This window comes from Odontomachus brunneus, unplaced genomic scaffold, assembly GCF_010583005.1.
Source record: "Odontomachus brunneus isolate Ranch 3 - 2012 unplaced genomic scaffold, Obru_v1 Obru_scaffold_075, whole genome shotgun sequence".
Classification (NCBI taxonomy): Eukaryota; Metazoa; Arthropoda; class Insecta; order Hymenoptera; family Formicidae; genus Odontomachus; species Odontomachus brunneus.
Window position 1 is genome coordinate 636,463 of NW_022639525.1, and position 13,791 is coordinate 650,253.

General features: G+C 29.4%; 1 protein-coding gene across 18 annotated transcripts in view; it reads left to right on the top strand.

The window, feature by feature from the left end:
• Positions 1 to 13,508, top strand: part of LOC116847185 — a 20,060-nt gene extending 6,552 nt beyond the window's left edge. For 5 of the 18 annotated variants that reach the window (XR_004378679.1, XR_004378678.1, XR_004378680.1 and 2 more), the window contains 4 exons: positions 708 to 963; positions 2,878 to 2,967; positions 5,274 to 5,500; positions 7,008 to 8,694. Coding sequence is in view for 3 of the 18 variants with exons in the window: in XM_032821914.1 (XP_032677805.1) it covers positions 2,878 to 2,967; positions 12,952 to 13,125 (264 nt within the window). In the remaining 15 variants the exon portion in view is untranslated. Of the gene's footprint in view, positions 1 to 707; positions 964 to 2,877; positions 2,968 to 5,273; positions 5,501 to 7,007; positions 8,695 to 10,966; positions 11,005 to 12,951 lie in introns of those variants that run through there. The other 13 variants (XR_004378681.1, XR_004378688.1, XR_004378685.1 and 10 more) reach the window with 11 other exon arrangements.
• Positions 13,509 to 13,791: the final 283 nt, after the last annotated feature.

Genomic DNA, 13,791 nt, shown 5'->3' on the forward strand with positions numbered 1-13,791 from the left:
TATATATATATATATATATATATATATATATATATATATATATATATATATATATATATATATATAATCTGAATATTCCGACGTTGTGAAATGTACGATAAGATTATGGTGCCATCTCGAAAAATATTCGTGAACTAATTCTTTGCTCTACTTTATTATAATTGTCGGAATACCTAACCGCATGTTCTCATAAACTTTCTGCAAACTTTTCGTATCTTTTTTGGCATCAAAACTAAATTTTGAAAGTGTAGTAGTGATTTCTGAACTTTTCCTGATTGGAGCATTCACAGTTTCAGTATGTACAACCTGCAGAATGTTTGTATTAAACAAATGTTGCTCTAACTGACAGTTCAAAATTTAAATTTATATAAATTTTTTTCGTTTTCGTCACATATTGAGCAATGCTCCAATTTATTTTTGCTTGTACTTTTGTTGTGTAAAAGCGCTTGTAATTCCGTGCAAGCAACTAGACATAAACTTTGCAGGAAAAAGTCAATATTTTTTTATATTTAGCATCCCCTTAATTAATTAATATCTCATTAACTAATTGTCAGATCCAAAAATGGAAGAGGAACTTTCAGTTCCAAATTTCACCCCCTACCTATCCCTAACAGGTGTTCTACCAGTTGTGAGATACTCTATAACACACCCTGTATAAGGAAAATATACGTGCTTTTAAAACAAGAGTGGGGGGTATCTGTCAACAGATAACCTTTGTCACAATGAAGTGGGGTCGTCACAAGTGGGGACACAGCGTCTTAAAATATTCAACCAGAACAGTCGACATATAAGGCGCGGGAGTGTACAACATAAATAATCGACAGTGAATCCGGAAGAGATCCAATTATATATCGAAATTATATACTGTGAAACTCGTTGAACAAATCGCTCAGAAAAGTAAAAATGAGGTTTTGGTTTTTCCTCGGTTTTTTCTTTATTTTTTTCGTCGAAATCATATATACTGTAAGTATTTTATACGCAAATTAATGATTTACTAATCTCAAAAAGATTTAAATTAGCGTCCGAAACGTCTTGCTAGTTACATAATTTGAACAGTTCAAATTTCAAAATCGTACTTTATTTCGATTGTAGGATCTTAAATTTCAAAATTATTTCGATTTTAGGATCTTACACACACAATCCGACATAGGGACTAATCTATAGAAGTAAACTGGGGTATTATGGCCATACCGGAAAGATGACCATAGGCTATAATTTCTCTAATAATTACAAAACGTTGCGTTTGTGTAATCAGTCACAAAAATAATCGATTTTATCGTAGTGCGTACATTTTTCGAAATAGAAAGACTATGAATATTATAATGTTTTCATTTTCGACTACTTGTAAAATTTCTCTTGTTTCCACTAAAACATGCTGTAACGTCGAATAAATTACAGTTAAGCTATCGCAAACAACGTTACATACAATAACGTTACATACGTTAGATACATAAAGAAAGTATGTAAATTGTAATATAACATGCATTTTTATTTTCGTTTTTTCTATTTGTTTATAAGTACAATTATAACCGTCTTTTACTCACGTTTTGGATAAGATGGCCCACTATCATTCTAACATTTATAAAACGAAAGTCGTTATATTTAAAAAATTACTTTCAATATTACAGTAATTAAATCTTATATGCAATATGTTTTGATCAAAAATTGGATTTAGAATTTAAGTTTTGTAATAGAGGTTTCTGTTTTATATATGTATTATATTTCTCATATATAATATGTATTAAATATCCTATACTAAAATAAATATGTCAAATTATGTTCTTTTCATTATTTTATAAAATAATAGGTACAGAATCTTGAACATAAAATATGTATGGGTCATCTACTCCTTATAGCCATCTTAAAAATGTACGTAAGATGGTCAGTGCTCATGTTTTGATATTTTTGTAATAAATAATTTCACTGAAGTATTTTCATTTTAACTGATGGTATTATGTACTGTAGGCTTCTCTGCCCTTATAGAAATATCATACTAAGAATCATTGATAATTACTTATTTTCAGTATTAAAAATACTGGATAATAAGTAATTATCAATGATTCTTAGTATGATATTTCTATAAGGATAATGTAATGTGCCAAACGCTATTAAGAAATAACAATAAGAAATGTATTTTTTTTACATTTTAATAAGGTATGGCCATTTTATCCGAGTTTACCCTACTAACTTTAACACTTTTCAGCTCTAATTTCAATTACATTTCTCCATTATGCGTAATATGTCTAAATATTCGTATATCATTCCTACATAAATAGAGATGCTGAAAATTCTGGCTAACAAGATTTGTTGTCGTTGTCGTTATCGCTATCGTCGCTGACTTAAAAACGCCTTCATGACGTATTATGTTCTGACCTCTGACAGACAATGTAGAAACATTTGAAAGATTTCTTATGTCCCGATTTTGGACACCATGCTGTATTTTTTTACTTTCTCAACGAAAAAAATATATACATTATTTGCGTTTTGAGGGAAACTATATTTATTTACTTTTGAATCATTGATAGATATCTATTCTAAAGTTTATTCACACGCATTATATTTTTGTAGTTTTCATACGCACTGATGTCAACTGATATTTTCTCCATGTGATGAAAAATTGCACTAATAATTTTATACTATAAGTTTGTTTTATAAAATATCCCAACAATGTCTAATAACTTGAGTTTGTCTCTCAAGCCTCTTTAGCAGCTCTTACATATACATATTAAGCCGTCTTTCAGACGTCAGAACATAAGACGTCTTATGTCCCGATTTTGAACATTGTGATGCATGGGATGTAGTAGAATGTAAATTTAGTATTACTATATTATTTTTACAAGATAGTATATTATGTGTAACAGAATTTAATGCTTACAGATTCCCATGAGTAGATTGATACATGATGAAATGGACCTTACAGAGGCAAAGAACAACACCTATATAGAACAAATTTTAAACAGTACACATGTACGTATGCAACAAAAAGTAATAAAATGTTAAAAAATACATTTAACATATAATGTTAAAAAAAACATATTGCTAAAAATTATATGAGATTAATACAATTAATCACATACATAATTTTGTAGAAAAATTTACAAATTAATTGAAACATATATATATATATATATATATATATATATATATATATATATATATATAGCAAAAATTAAATGAAAGTTCAATCAGAAATATTATAAAGATTTAAGGAAAACTAATAAATTTTGATGAAATTAAAAATTATATACAGAAATATCCAAGTAGGAAATTCAAAACAAAGAACAATGGTAAAAAAAGCCGTTTTTGCTTATCGGGACACACGTGAAAATGTTATCATTCTTTACTAATTTTGACCAGCTAAATACATTAGTGCTTTTAGAATTACCCGGAAACACCGGGAACATCTTCCATTTTGAGATTAAATTTTGTATTTCTCCAGGTAATCTCGTATATCGCGGGCGCGTTACAAGTATTGCTAAACCTGTCGATATTGTAGAAGGAAATTTCTATCTGCAAATCCACAAACAACAAGTGCAGCATATTTTCGGTATTAATTAGATGACTGACTTTCGATATTTAAAATAGCGGATCTAATATAGCGTTATCTGAGCGAAAAGTCATCGATTTTCCTAGGAAAGAATAAAAGTAAATAATATTAAAACTTTATCTATCTTACTAGTATTTAATTCTATCTTACTAGTATTCTACCTTACTAGCATTCTACTTTACTAGTATTCAATCTATCTTACTAGTATTCTACTTTATCTATTTTACTAGTATTCAATGCTAATTAAGTTGAAAATGAATGTTGTATTTTTTTTTAATGAAACATTCATCATGGCGACTTCTTAAAACAAAATTAAATTATTTTAATTGTACCATCTTATAAAGTTGCAAAACCTGGAAATTCAAAAGGTGCTTACCTAAAACCCAAGAATCTGCTAACCTAAAAGTCTAATAAAAGATAATAAACATTATCAAAATATAAAATAATCCCAAAATAGAACAATATATTCTTAAATTTATAATTACGCTGTATTGGATTCACCATTTTAGATATCGGAAGTCAGTCATCTAATTAATACTGAAAATATCCTACTTTTGTTGTTTGTGGTTTGTGGATTTGCAAATAGCAGTTTCCCCCCACAATATCCACATGTTCGGCAATAATTGTAACGCGCGCGCGCGTGATTATCTGGAGGGGGATCCGATAAGGGATTATCTGAAGAAGTACAACTTTAATCTCAAAATGGAAGAGGTTCACAGTGTTTCCGGGGTATTCTAATAGCACTACTGTATTTAGCTGGTCAAAATTAGTAAGGAATGATAATATTTTCTCGTTTGTCACGATAGACACAAAATGGCCTTTTTATTATTAGCGCTTTATCATTAGCGCTCAAAAATTTGGTGTGCTCGAGTTGCATTTAAACTCACTCTCCTCTCTATTATATGTTTTAATTTATGTATATTAATACTTTATGCTTTAAACTCTATGTGTACATATGTTATAATTTATTATTACTAATATTATTTTTACAAGATAATATATTATGCGCAACAGAATTTAATGCTTACACATTTTAATACTTTTTGTACAAGTATCCTATTATATCGATGTTCTTTTTTGCCTCTATAAGTTCATTTTATTATGTGTGAATTTTCTTATGCAAACTTGTAAGCATTAAATTCTGTTTTACACATAATATACTATCTTGTAAAAATAATATTAGTAATAATAAATTATACATATATATATATATATATATATATATATATATATATATATATATATACATACAAAACTTTAATGAAAATTTAACCAGAAATATTATAAAGATCTACGTTATAATTCTCAATGTATTAATTTACTCATTTGAATATCAGTTAGTACTTATTTGAGTATCACTTATTACCATCCTAAAAAAAAAGAGAATTCCCACATAATTAATATATATTCATTCTTTGACTATAAAGCAGTGTCATAAAGCAGACAGCAACTATTAAATGCAACTCTTTGAGTGTAAAGTAGCGTCATAAAGCAGACATTAACTATTAAATGCAACTAGTGTACGCCATGGTTTTGTGTCCCGATGATATATTTTTCTTGAATTTCTTACCTAGATATTTCAATACATAATTATTAATGTTTAGCAAAATTTATTAGTTTTCTTTAAATCTTTATAATATTTCTTGTGGAATTTTCACTAATAATAATTATATTCTGTATTTTTACGTTTATTATCATTTTCTCTAACCGGCAAAATAATTTTTAGATCTACAATAACTCTTCTCGTAGTAAGAGGCATGTTATAGATATAGGGTCTAGATTGACTGGTTGTTCGACGGGGCGTATAAATGAAGAATATGTCAAAAAACTGTTCAATGCGTCGATTGCCGAATGTTGGAACACAATCGATAATCAAACAAGAGAGAATATGTTTAAAGAATTTCGTGACAAAAGATTGTATTGCTTGTCACAAAAGTTAAATATTTGCTAAAAGTAAGATAATCGCATTTAAACAAACAGCTTCTGAGCGCTTTTAAAACCTTGATTTGACCTTCTGAAGGTCAAAATAAAAAATTTAAAAATATAATTTCTGACGTAAAATTTCCCGCTCTCTTCGAATCCGGTATCGAAAGTAGGCGGCCCCATTTAAAAAAATCACTATGACCTCCAAATGATCTTGAAATTTGACCTCAAGGTCAAATTCATTTATTGAGAAAGATGAGCCCCATCGTCCTGAACAAATTTTGTCTTAACTATTTTTCTATATCTGGCTTACCTATGGAGAAATTTGGATGGGTTCCGTAAAATAGCCCACCGTATATATATATATATATATATATATATATATATATATATATATATATATAGGATGTTCCCAAAAGGTGGTACCAAATTTTAGGGGTATGTAGTACTCGTTAAAACAAACCAAAAAGTCTTAATAAACAGTACTCCGAAAACCTTCTATTTCTGAGTTATGAAGCATTTTCTTCTGTGAAAAATAGAAAATAACTAAAATTTACAATAAATATAGGTTTCACGTAAGCGTTGATGAATTTTGCTAAACATTCTTCTACTTGGCTGTCGGCGATTCGGATAAGCTGCACGATACAAGCGTACTGCTTTTGAAGCATTGCCCTTTACTCTGCCATACATAAAATGAATATCCGTCATTTCAGAATTTGTGTAAAAATTAGCAATTTTTCATATAACACAAAACTAGACCAAGTTGAATACAACAATCCCTGCATAATTAGGTGGTCACATACGGACGTTCATGAATGAACTGACTATGATCGTGAATGAAGAGACTTGGAACTGTTGTCAACAAATACGAAATAAACCTGGACTCTTTGACTTTCAATGACGAAACATGCCGAAATGTGTTTTGAAATGAGCCGAAGGCACATTGAACATTTATTGTAGATTTAATTTATTTTCTATTTTTTACAGAAAAAAATGCTTCATAACTCAGAAATAAAAAGTTTTCGGAGTACTGTTCATTAAGAGTTTTTAGCTTGTTTTAACGAGTACTACATACTCCTAAAATTAGGTACCATCTTTTGGGAACACCCTGTATATATAAACGATATATATATATATATATATATATATATATATATATATATATATATATATATATATATATATATATATATAATTGTTATACGTTTATATTATTTATATAAAACCTAGCAAAATTGATTGTATTGTTGAGTGGTATTAATTACCTCACGCAATGTTGCTGACAGTTGATTTGGTTAGATAGATTGGATTCATTAAATATACTAAAAGATTATTAACAATTATATAAAAATAAACAGTTGTATGATTAAAGAAAGTAAATCTACAATTGACTCAATGGGGTATTTCTAAAACTATTATATAATACTGTTGAAGAAAATATACGTATTTTTAATACAATGTGGCGTATTAGTTTCAATATTAAAATTAGTGAACCAAAAATTCTAATTAGACTTAAATATATTTTTTTTTTACGTAGAATCCTCGTTCCAAATATTGACATATCGTCAGAGACGTTAACAAATAACCTCTGACCCAATGAAGTTGGATATACCACGCACCGTTCCTTAATGTATTCAACCAGATCAATATGCGAGACGCAATGTGCGAGTGTGTACAACATGATAAATCGACAAAATGAATCTGCGAGAGATGCAATTATATATCGACTTATGCTGTGAAACTCGTTGAACAAATCGCTCAGAAAAGTCAAAATGAGGTTTTGGTTTTTCTTTGGTTTTTTCTTTATTTTTCTCATCGAAATCATATATACTATAAGTACTTTACACGCAAATTAATAAACTTACTAATCTCAAAAAGATTTAAATTAGTGTCCGAAACGTCTTGCTTATTACATGATTTGAACAGTTCAAATTTGAAAATCGTACTCGAAATTATTTCGACTTTAGAGTCGGTTTCACCAACTCCGGTTAAACCAACCTACGGTTAAATTCTAACTACCAGAAGTGCCAATAGATTGAATATAAATTGTCCATTGAGGTTCAGTATGACACTGTTATTGGCACGTCACATTTAAGTTGGCTACTCTGCTACTTTTAACCCTCGGTTAGCTTAACCGGAGTTGGTGAAACCGACGCTTAGAAACTTAAAGACATGCAATCCGACATACTAACTTTAATACTTTTTAGCTCTAATTTCAATTACATTTCTGCATTAGGCGTAATATGTAATTATTCATATACCATTCCTACATAAACAGAGATACTGAACATATCATGCAATTATTTAATATATACTTTATGATGTTATTGTAAGTAGAGCAAAAAATGTGTTTAAAATATGATTGTTTTTTTAATCTTTCGATTCTCATGTTAATTTCATGGATATAAATTCACAAAACAGGCGAATGGCTCGCCCCGAAGAAATAAGTTATATTTTCTTGAAAATTGTATATAATATACATTTTTTTGTCTCAAACGAAAGCTTATGACTTAAAAATTAATGAGAAAAATCACAAAAATTATCAAAATTTTCTGACAATTAATCTAAAAAATTATTTGTGGGCGAACGATTCGTTTGGGAGCCGCAAATTTAAAAAAAATACCTATTTATTATGCCATAATTTTAATTAAAATATTTAATATTTTTATTAATATAATAATGAAGTACGAAATACATTCTCTTTCCGACGAAATAAACAAAAATTTTCGTGACATCAAAGTATTGCCGCTCTAGTGTCAGAATTTTTATGGCACCACAGATGATTTTTTTCTATACACTATAAACAGCGGCTTGAATTTAATTCTAGAAACTTCGTATGCAAGCGATTCGAGATCATACCACTATTGAGTGATATGTAATAATATTTGTATGACAATAGAATGTAAACAATTTTTGTCAAAATAATATAGGCAGTATCGACGATTCTACAACGAATCGCCGTCATGTTAGAGGGAAATCATTGCAATTGTTCAAGAATCATCTTCAGAAAAGGGATGATGAATATATAAATTATCTTGCAAATAAAAGAGGCGGATTTTCTTGCGGAAGATCGCTTACGGTCTGCCAAGTATCGCTTACGATTACTGTTTACGAAGTTAAGTGTAGGAGTAGGACCCGCGAGTAGGATACGCGCGAGCGGCGTATAAATATATATATTTTTGTAAAGAGCATTTAAATACATATCTTCTAATTCTTAACGTTAAGTACGCATCAATTTGCCCTCTTCCTTTTTCCGATATCCTACAATATTGAAAAAAAAATGTTATTGTATATAAGGACGGATTGTTATGTACTTGTATTAATTGCTAAACAGATAAGATGCTAAAATCAAGCGGTACAATATATAAAACACGCGACGTCAAGTATATATAAAATGTTCGACATTGATAATAGACGATGCAACACTATTAGCTATATCTGAAGTTTTTGCATAATCAATTCTTCGATTAAGATATCCAAGGAATTAAAATCGTAATAAAAGGAGTAACGTCACTTTCCTGATATAATGCGAATGCAAGCTTTCGATTGCGATTAGTTCAATCGATATAATCAATCCTGATCAATCATAATCTTATACGCGAAAAGGTCAATTTTTCCCGATTTAGATTTCAGATTCACACGTACACGCGCATACACGCAAAGTGAGTTTGTTCATCAAGCCGCATTTACAATATACATATACGAATATATTTGGATGTGTGGGAATATAAATAAACATATATATGTACACATTATCGTGCACATCCTTCAGCAGTTTTACTCTGCTCTTGTTCCTATGTGTAGATATATAAAATAAATGAACGTAGACATATTCGTACACGTTTTTAAAAAATTTTCTTTGTTTGTCATTATCATCAACGTCGTTCGTCGATGTTGCCTTTACCATTATTGCCGTTGTTGTTGTCATTTTTTAATAAGATAAATATGACATTTCGTAATCGTACACATAATATACTATCTTGTAAAAATAATATAGTAATAATAAATTCACGTCCTACTAGATGCCATACAATTCAATATTCAAAATCGGGACATCAGATGTCTTGTGTTTTAACGTCTGAAAGATATCATAATATGTACATATATGGAGGAGCTGCTAATGCGGCTTGAGGAACGAAATCAAGTTATAAGATATTGTTGGGATATTTTATAAAACAAACTTATAGTAAAAATATATATAGAAGAAAAGGTATAAAATTATTAGTGCAATTTTTTATCATGGGGAAAATATCAGTGAACTTCAGTGGACATACAAATATAGTGCATGTGAAGACTTGAATGGATATCTATTAATGATTCAAAAGTATATAAATGTAGTTGGACTCAAAAATGCATATATTTTAAAATGCATATATATAAATAAACATATATATGTACACATTATCGTGCACATCCTTCAGCAGTTTTACTCTACTCTTGTTCCTATGTGTAGATATATAAAATAAATGAACGTAAACATATTCGTACACGTCTTTAAAAAATTTTCTTTGTTTGCCATTATCATTGACGTCTGTCGATGTTGTCCTTATCATTATCGCCGTTGTTATTGTCATTTTTTAATGAGATAAATATGACATTTTGTAATTGTACAGCGGGATGTACAAACGTGTGTACATTCTTGAATATTTTTTTCTTTCAGTGTGTCCCTGAATAGAAACTTGTATAATTCTGATCAGATTGATTTCAATTAGGCATCCAGTTATATATCCTTATTATTAATGGTTCATTAGTAATAGTTTTTAATTCCATATTGCTTTGCATGACTTATCACGACCGAATAATATTACCTTGTACAAACTAAATGATTAAATGACTGAATTTAGGATCAATTTGATCAGGACCACATTCTAGTCATGTTAATTCCGGCTAACAATATTTGTCGTTATCATCGTCATCGCCGTCATCGCTCTCTTATAGATGTTTTAAAGAAGTCTTATATCCCGATTTTGGACATCGTGTTGAATAGGATTTTACTTTCTCAACGAAAAAAATATATGCATTTTTAAGGTCACCTACATTTATATACTTTTGAATCATTAATAGATATCCATTTAAGTCTTCACACGCACTATATTTGTATGTCCACTGAAGTCCACTGATATTTTCCCCATGATGAAAAATTGCACTAATAATTTTATGTCTTTTCTTCTATACATATTTTTACTATAAGTTTGTTTTATAAAATATCCCAACAATATCTTATAACTTGATTTCGTCCCTCAAGGATTAGCAGCTCTTCCATATATGTACATATTATGACATCTTTCAGACGTTAGACGTTAGAACACAAGACATCTGATGTCCCGGTTTTGAATATTGAATTGTATGGCATCTAGTAGGACGTGAATTTATTATTACTATATTACAAGATAGTAGATATTTACAAGATAATATATTATGTATAACAGAATTTAATGCTTAATTAGATACAAATTTGCATAAGGAGATCCATACATAATGAAACGAACCTTACAGAGGCAGAAAACAATACCAATATAGAAGAACGTTTAAACGTACGTATACAACAAAAAGTAATAAAATGTGAAAAAACATATTTGACATACAATATTAAAAAAACACATTGCTAAAAAATAAATAAGATTAATACAATTAATCACGTATATAATTTTGCAGAAAAATTTACAAATTAGTTGAAACATATATATATAGAGCAAAACTTTAGTGAAAATTCAACCAGAAATATTGTATAGATTTACTTCATGTTATGATTTATTATATCTTATAATTAACATTAATTATTAATATTCTATCTATCCTATGTATACTATATCCATCCTATGTATATGCTATTCAATCCTATCCATCTTCTACTTTATCTATGAGGTGTACAAATAATTGTGGTATTTTAAATTTTAGCAGTTCCGAATATACATTTGTAACAACATTCATTATCTTGTTTATATTATTTTATTTCTTATATTAATTTCTCATATTTACCGATACAGTCATGTTGATATCATGTTGATATCACATGATTCGAGACAAAGTGTTGGCTACGATATAAAACGTTGAAAAAGAGAGTAAAAAAGAGTTGTGACGGAGACGAAGTCGCGGAGTTGTGAAGTATATAGAGGCAAATGGTTATTGGAGATGTTTCCCCTAAAGTGAATAATTACTTTACCATCCTAAAAAAGAAGAAAATTCTCACATAATTAACATATATTAACTCTGAGTATAGAGTAGCGTTATAAAGCGGACGTCAACTATTAAATACAACTCGGACACGCCACGGTTTTGAATCCCAATGATAAATTTTTCTTGTGTGTGTGAATTTCTCACCTGGATATTTCATTATATAATTATTAAAGTTAGGCAAATTTATTAGTTTTTCTTTTAATCTTTATGGTATTCCTGGTGGAATTTTCATTAATAACAGAGGCCTGCAAAATTGGAGGTGTAAGTTGATTGGAATTTGACAATGTTTTCTTACGAAATTTTTTGCTCTAAATCCGAATCTATCTGCAGAATTGCTCTATCACGTCAGAATTTCAGAATATCCTAAAAAAAAATAAAATTCCCACATAATTAACATATATTAACTCTGAGTATAGAGTAGCGTCATAAAGCGGACGTCAACTATTAAATACAACTCGGACACGCCAAGGTTTTGAATCCCAATGATAAATTTTTCTTGTGTGTGTGAATTTCTCACCTGGATATTTCATTATATAATTATTAAAGTTAGGCAAATTTATTAGTTTTTCTTTTAATCTTTATGGTATTCCTGGTGGAATTTTCATTAATAACAGAGGCCTGCAAAATTGGAGGTGTTGAAAGTTGATTGGAATTTGACAATGTTTTCTTACGAAATTTTTTGCTCTAAATCCGAATCTATCTGCAGAATTGCTCTATCACGTCAGAATTTCAAAATATCCTAACCTAAAGCAACCAAAAAAGCTGTTTTTAATATTTTCAATTAAATTAAAAATTGAAAACATTTTTTTTTGTCAAATTCGTCAACGGTATCATTTACTACTACGGCCTCTTCAAAATCCACTTTAAACCATCTCAAAATAATTTTTTCTTCCAGAGATATATCAATTTAAAATACGATAAATTGTATCTCGTAGGAGCTTAGTCTCTGAGACCAGGTGGGTGTCTACCCGGCCAGTGAAGATGAAGGAGCTATATAGTAGTAAATGATACTGTTGACGGATTTGACAAAAAAAATTTTCTCAATTTTTAATTTAATTTAAAATATGGTTGAAAACCATATTTTAACTTAACCATATTTAGTTTTTTGGCTATTTTAGGTTAGGATATTTCGAAATTCTGACGTGATAGAGCAATTCTGCGACCAGATTCGGATTTAGCGTAAAAAATTGCATAAGAAAACATTGTCAGATTCCAATCAACAAAATCGTGCAGGCCTGTGAAATAATTATATTCAGTGTTTTATGATCATTGTCATTTTCTCTAACCTATAACATAATTTTCAGGTCTTTAACATGAGACTTCCAAGACATCAAAAATTTAACGATCACTTAGTGATGGTTAATTGCCGTAGTTCTATCGGGGGTGTTTTACGAGACAAGGGAAGAAGAAATGGACAAAATGGAAAAAATATTCCATACCATCTTTGTTTCCAAGCGACGCACCAAGTGAAAGCGTAAAGCGAAGCACGGGCGAGATGGTCGCGTATTACGCGACCGCCTTATAAAATTAAATCACACAAATACACTTAGCCCGGGTATATATATAATTTAAAAATATATTTTAAATAGCATTTTGTATATCAATTTGTAAAAATTTCAATGCACCTTATTGGGACGCGGTCACGTCAAGTGTTTTTTGTGACTGTTAATTTTATTTTATCTTAATTTTTGCATGGTTACCAATAAGAAGAAGTATGTAAATTACTAAAGTAATGCATTTATATTAATATTATATATATATATATATATATATATATATACAGAGTGTTCCTAAAAAGTGGTACCAAATTTTAGGGTATGTAGTACTCGTTAAAGCAAACCAAAAACTTTTAATAAACAGTACTCCGAAAATCTTTTATTTCTGAGTTATGAAGCATTTTCTTCTGTGAAAAATAGAAAATAAATTAAATCTACAATAAATGTTCAATGTGCCTTCGGCTCATGTCAATACACATTTCGGCATGTTTCATTATTGAAGGTCAAAGAGTCCAGGTTTATTTTGTATTTGTTGACAACAGTTTCCAAGTCTCTTAGTCAGTTCATTCACGGACGCCCGTACCGTTTTTAAGAAAGGTTTTCAAGAAAGGATAAGACGTGGCGGTCCAGTTGTATGGCCACCTCGCT